This window comes from Monoraphidium neglectum, assembly GCF_000611645.1.
Source record: "Monoraphidium neglectum strain SAG 48.87 unplaced genomic scaffold scaffold03618, whole genome shotgun sequence".
Classification (NCBI taxonomy): Eukaryota; Viridiplantae; Chlorophyta; class Chlorophyceae; order Sphaeropleales; family Selenastraceae; genus Monoraphidium; species Monoraphidium neglectum.
The window spans coordinates 1-5,973 of NW_014010011.1; the positions used below are offsets into that span (position 1 = coordinate 1).

General features: G+C 64.4%; 3 protein-coding genes across 3 annotated transcripts; 2 read left to right on the forward strand and 1 right to left on the reverse strand.

Moving 5' to 3' along the window:
* Positions 1-80: 80 nt before the first annotated feature.
* MNEG_13089 (aspartyl-tRNA(Asn)/glutamyl-tRNA(Gln) amidotransferase subunit B) lies at positions 81-1,352 on the forward strand (the record flags this gene model as incomplete). The annotated part of the gene is made up of 4 exons (XM_014038437.1): positions 81-137; positions 417-561; positions 920-1,029; positions 1,248-1,352. 4 exons carry the CDS (start codon positions 81-83, stop codon positions 1,350-1,352), a joined length of 417 nt encoding a protein of 138 aa, XP_013893891.1.
* A 592-nt stretch (positions 1,353-1,944) lies between these two features.
* Positions 1,945-4,091, reverse strand: MNEG_13090 (hypothetical protein; the record flags this gene model as incomplete). The annotated part of the gene is made up of 7 exons (XM_014038438.1): positions 1,945-2,029; positions 2,356-2,431; positions 2,636-3,018; positions 3,222-3,299; positions 3,540-3,712; positions 3,868-3,938; positions 4,058-4,091. The coding sequence occupies 7 exons, from the start codon at positions 4,089-4,091 to the stop codon at positions 1,945-1,947; spliced, it is 900 nt and encodes a 299-aa protein (XP_013893892.1).
* Positions 4,092-4,495: 404 nt separating this feature from the next.
* On the forward strand, positions 4,496-5,466 carry MNEG_13091 (hypothetical protein; the record flags this gene model as incomplete). Its single annotated transcript, XM_014038439.1, has 3 exons — positions 4,496-4,540; positions 4,737-4,895; positions 5,338-5,466. The coding sequence occupies 3 exons, from the start codon at positions 4,496-4,498 to the stop codon at positions 5,464-5,466; spliced, it is 333 nt and encodes a 110-aa protein (XP_013893893.1).
* Between the last annotated feature and the right edge of the window lie 507 nt (positions 5,467-5,973).

The window sequence follows — 5,973 nt, forward strand, 5'->3', positions numbered from 1 at the left end:
CACCCACCCCCACCCACCCCTCAGTCCTGGCCCAGGGTGCTCCCGCCAAGGCCGCGGCCAACTGGGTGATGGGTGACATCATGGCGGCCTGCAAGGAGGCCAAGATCGGGATGGAGCAGCTGGCCATGAGCCCACAGGTACGTCCAGGGGCAGGGGCGGGCGGGCAGGGCACTGCACGCGTTCGGGGTGCTGTGCTGGTGCGCTCAAGCAAACGTGTGACAGAGTGATTCACACTCACCGCCGTCAACCATGGCGCACCCTCACTGATACTTGGGCGAGCGGGGCGTTCCATCAGGGGCTTCTCACCCTGTCGTAAACAAGCACCAGCCTTAGAACTTCAAAGGTCTCAACCCACACCTTTCACCTCTTCAAACCCTGAACCCCGCCGCCGACCAACCGCACCGCCACCAAGCCAGGCCCTGGCGGAGATGATCTCGCTGATCGATGAGGGCGTGATCAGCGGCAAGATCGCCAAGGACGCCCTGCCGCGGCTGTTTGCGGGGGAGGGCAACGGCGGCGTGCGCGCGTTTGTGGAGAGCCAGGGGCTGGTCCAGATATCGGGTGCGGGATTGGTGTGTGCATATGTGTGTGTATATGTGTGTGTACATGTGTGTGTGTGTATACATATATATATATATGTGTGTGTGTGTGTGTGTGTGTGTGTGTGTGCACGCGAGTTCGTATGCGGGTCCTTGGGCGCCCCCCGCTGCAGCTCCCCGCCACTTGAGCTGCGTGCTCGCACACGGCTGGCTGCGCGCCTCCCTGTGCGTTTGATCGCGCCCCTCCTGGCATCAGCAGCAGCACCAACACTGCGCCGCGCCTCCCCTTTGAGCCGCCATTACCAAGCATCCGCCAGCTGCCCCGCCCCGTCAAGCAACGCACCCAACGGCCCCGCCTGCCTCCTCCCCGGCCCCCCCAGACGTGTCTGCAGTGGAGGCTATGGTGGAGGCGGTGCTGGCCGCCAACCCCAAGCAGCTCAACGACTACGTGGGGGGCAAGACTAAGCTGGCCGGGTTCTTCACGGGGCAGGTGCGAGCGGCTCTCGCGTTACAGGGATGAAACCATCTCTTCCCTTCGCTTTTGCGGGTGGAGGACACATGACGAGGCGGCCGCGTGCCCTTCCAACAGGGTTTGCATCCACCAGGGCACCAGGTCTGCGACCAAATCAACACAATGTGACAGTTGCACTCCTGCTCAACCTGGCCCCCTGAACGGTGCCAAACCTGCACCCTCGTCTCCCAACCCAGGTGATGAAGGAGAGCCAGGGCCGCGTCAACCCCGGCCTGATGCAGCAGGTGCTGACGGCAAAGCTCAAGGAGGCGGTCGACAGGGCGGCTGCGGGCGCGGCGTGAGGGGGCGCCTGGTGCAACCGCATATGATATTGCCAACTGCTGTGGGCACGGCTGCTGCTTGTGCCGCGGCCATTGCCGTCGCAGCCGCTGCCACCGCCGCCAGCAACTGCAGCTGACATGCATGAAGGCAGGCTGCGCTGTTACCTCTTGCATGCTCTGACCATGCCTGAACAAGAGAGCAACCAGTGCTGCGAGCACCACAATATTACAGTTGAATTGTTGAGGCCAGAGTGTGCAGAATGGCCGCCAACACGTCCAAGCCAGCCGGATCAGCATAAAATTGGTGTTGTCAGGGGTCAATCGAGTACTGCTGGGCCTGACAAGCCGAGGGTGCGTGGTGGGCGACGGCGTGCTGTGTGCACCGTGGCAGCGGGGCCCTTGCAAGAGAAAAACACAGTGCAGTGAGCGGTTTGCTGAAACTCCAAGTCCAACTAGTTTATCATCACCAGAAAAGATATGCGTTTCCTCAGCAGGCATCGCAGCCAAGGCGTCAGCAGGTTCAATTGCAGGAGGCAAAGTAAGGGGCCCGCACAACGCGCAGAGCGCGCACGCGGCGTGCCCGCACCCCTCAGTCCGCTGCTGCAGCCGCCTGTCATCGTGCCGCCCCAAACACGACGTCGCTGCGCAGCACGTACTTGGTGCCAGCCAGCACCGCGGCCCCCTCGTGCTCCAGGCACCTGGGGTTGGCGTTGTGTTCAAGGGGGCGGCAGGGCGTGACACCCAACAGCAGAGTGAAGTGTGGGCAGAGCAGCACAGGCCGCCAGCAGGAAGAACACAGCCGAGGTTCCTGCTGCAACCCAGGGACGTACGACTCGGGGTGAGTTCATGCAGCCCCACACTGAACAGCTGCTCCTGGGTTTGCGGCCCTGGCACAAGCCACTGCCACAATGCGCCATCACACGCCCCAAGCAAAGGGATTGCAGTGCAGCGGGGTGCGCAGAGCAGAGACGCGCGCGCGCGCAACGCCGCGTCTACCCCCCCCCCCCCCCACACACACACACACCTGTCTTCCCCGTGCAGGTGCAGGAGGGCCAGTCCCGGCTGCGGCGCCACAGAGGCCACCACGCGGTTGCGGGCGCCTGGGGTTGGCGGTGAGGCAGGGGCGCGGGCTTGGGGCGCGGGTGTGGCCTCACACGCAGCGGGCTGGTGCAAATTCAGGGGGCGCGCTTGCGATGCTTGTCGAAAGGCGCAGCACACCATGGGCATCCGCCGGAGCAAACGCGGGTCTGCCGGCCGGCTCCGGCGTTGCAGGCCGCCTGCCCTCCTCCCCCTTCCCCACCCACCATAAAAGACTGTCTCTCCACCGTGCAATGCCTGCACCGCGCTTGTGCAAGGCGCAGCTGCTGCTTCGTGCTGCTGCTGCTGCTGCTGCTGCTGCTGCTGCGGTTGCTGCTGCTGCTGCTTGCCCGCCGCTGCCCGCTTGGGCCGCCCGCTGGCCGACACCGCCGCTGCCCGCTTGGGCCGCCCGCTGGCCGACACCGCCGCCGGCGATGCCGCCGCCGTCGCAGCAGGTCCCGCTCCTGCCGCTGCCCCGCCGCTACCGCTGCTGGTAGCAGTGGGGTCGCTGCCTGACAGATAAAGCAGCAGAGTGTAGCGCGTGACCCTGCCAGGCGCCAGCTGGACGCTGTCGTCGATGTGCTTCCCAAACTTCTGTCCCGCGGCGTACCTGGGCGATTTTGTAGGCGTTGGTGGTACCGTTCAGTCATTTCGCGTGCACATCTGTGCAGTCGTGGACGTGTTGCCAGTGCATTGGAAGGGGAAGAGGCAGAACGCGGCTGTTGCTGTGTGCAATGACCTGTGCTGAAGCGGACAATGGCCCTCTGTCTGTGCGCATCGCAGCGTCGGGCCCCGGCAGCAGGGCACCCGCACCTGTAGAAGCGAATGTGGGGGTTGAGCCCCACCGCGGCCTTACCCTCCACTGTGATGCCCTCAAACACGGCCGACAGCCTGAATGGGCGGTCGGGGGTGCACGCAGGCCCGGTGCGTGACACAGGCGCCACGCCCAGCTGCCAGCACCCCTATCGTCACTCAACATCCGGGTGAGACCCGAGCTGGCAAGTTGACGGTGCTGCGCGTCAAGTTCAGCGGCGCTGCGCCAGTTGGCGCGGCGCCGGCACTCTCCTGCGCTTGCAACCACCCTTGTGCTCAACTCCCCCCCCCCCCTCGCCTTGCGTCGCGCAGACCCACCCTCCCGCGTCCCAGAGCTGCGCGGCGAGGGCCTCGTCCATGAAAGCCAGGCGGTCGTTGTCGCGGAACGCCTCGCCATAGGCCGCCCCCCTGCTGCCCTGGTGCATAAAGACGGCGCGCTCGGCCGCATCGATGAAGGCCTGCGCCTCGGGCACGGTCAGCACACCAGGTACCTGCCGCGGTGGACCGGGCCGTGGTAAAGGGCCCGCGTTGTAGGTATAGGTACCCTTGCTGATGATCTAGGGGTTGCCTGCTTTGCTGCTCGGTGTGAATGCCGCACTGCAAGGGGCTGACTCCAATGCTGCCGACGTCGGGCGCGCAAGCCTACCAAGAAGAGATGGTCCCCCACGCCCAGCGTCTGGGCCTTCAAGGCGCGCTTCTTGCTGAGCTTCGGCCAGTCTGTGTATCAGGGCAGTTGGGAATGCTTCAGCGGCCCTTCGCAAAGGAGCGGTAGCAGCAGCACGAGCTGCGTCAGCTGCAGCGCGCTGTCAGGTGATGCGCGAACAGGCGATGCGCACCTGGCGCCCGCTGGCAGGACGCAACCCGGCCCATGGATAACAATGTGACCTCTGAGTGCCTGTCGGTCGTTGGATCGCCAAACCAGAACAGGACAACGACGTTTTGCAACGGAACCAGGCGTCTGGTGCAGCTTATTATGTGTGAAGCGCACCAAGTGAGGTTTGTACCATGCGGTATCGTGAAAACAGCGATACTCGAAGCTCACGCGGGTGTCACCCCGATCTCACCCAGCCGTCACAGTGGGACCGTGGCATCGGTTGGAAGCCACACTCAACTTGTCATTGTGCGTTACACTAACACCGCTACAAAACATATCAGCACACAAGTTTATAAATCGGCAAGCTTACAAGCAGCATACGGTCCCTCATTTGCGAAATAACTCGGCGAGAGGATCTTAGCAGACCAGTCATAGGAGTAGTACAATCTCATCATTCTACATGGCGCAGCAGCAGCAGGGCGCCCTGCCGCCGTCGGCGACCGAGGTGCTCGCTCGCCCTGGCCGCCGCCGTCGCTGCGTGCTCCGCCGCCTCCTGCGCCGTCGCCGGCCCGGCTCCCTGTAAACAACCCGGCTACTGTCACAGCGTTGCATGCATCTGCATAGACGTCGCCAACGGTGATGCAAGCAGCAGTAGTTACGGTGTGTGTGACACTGCGCCCCCCCCCTCTTTTGACCTCCAGGCCGTCCTAGTGCCCACCGAAACCCTCCCCGACGGCCCCGTGATCCGCGGCTACGACTTCAATGCGGGCCGCGACCTGGACGGGCTCATGGGGGCGCTGCTGACGTCAGGCTTCCAGGCCAGCGCCCTGGGCCAGGCCGTGGTGGAGGCCAACCGCATGGTGGGTGGGGGGCAGGGTGGCGACAGGGAACTTGAACAATGCAGCAGGGGGGAGCCGAGAACTTTGGGGTTGGGCAGCTGAGAAGGGGGGGCATTTATTCCTAGGGTGCCCTCAAAACCATAAACACATGGGTGAAGGTGGGTGTTGGTGTTGAGCCAATTGAGGGGTGGGCCAGGTCCACACGCAGGGTTGTGGGGGGCGGGGGCAGCGTGGCGGACGCCAGCCGGCTGAGCCAAATTGGTGTGCGCGTAGCCTTGGCGCAGCGGACAGCCCCATGCAAACAATCAGGCTGCGGGGGTGCCGTCGGCACCAGGGGGTTGCTCAAACCCCGTGACGCCGGTCTGTTGCAGGCGCCACGCCGCGAGCTCAACCTCCTTCTTCTCCTCATCAACCCGACGCTCAACCCCCCTCCCTCAAACCCCGGAACTGCCACCCCGTTCAGATTGACTGGCGTCTGAGTGACGAGCCTGTGGGCCCCTCCACGGACCCCGAGCACGCTGACCCGGCCTTCAGGGCCGCCACGCGCACCAAGATCTACCTCGGATACACCAGTGAGCGGCGCCATCGATGAAAGGGGGGACCGGGGCACGGGCAGCGGCGGCACGAACCCGTAGCGGTTTGTGGTGCCTGCCTTGCTGGGCAGGGGGAAAGGGCTGCGGCAGGTTTGTCAGGGTGCATGCCTTTTTGCATGCATTAGCTACGGCGTGTGCATAGCTGGGGGCTGGAGACGCCCCCAGCCCTGCAAGGGGCTGCGTGACATGAGGCAGCCGGCGCCATTCCATCCCTTCCGTCGCCTCGGTTGCATCGGCAAGCACCATGGCCTCACACGGCATCACCAGCACACGGGCCGTCCTTTGCCAACACCGCTCCAACCTCAAAGGACCCTTCGTGCCCCGACCCCTCCCAGGCAACCTGATATCTGCAGGTGTGCGAGAGCAGATCCGGTTCCTGGTGCAGCACTCGCTGGTGGACGTGCTGGTCACCACTGCGGGCGGCATAGAGGAGGACTTCATAAAGTGCCTCGGCAAAACATACATGGGGGACTTCCACCTCAAGGGTGGGGCCCGGGGGGGGGGGC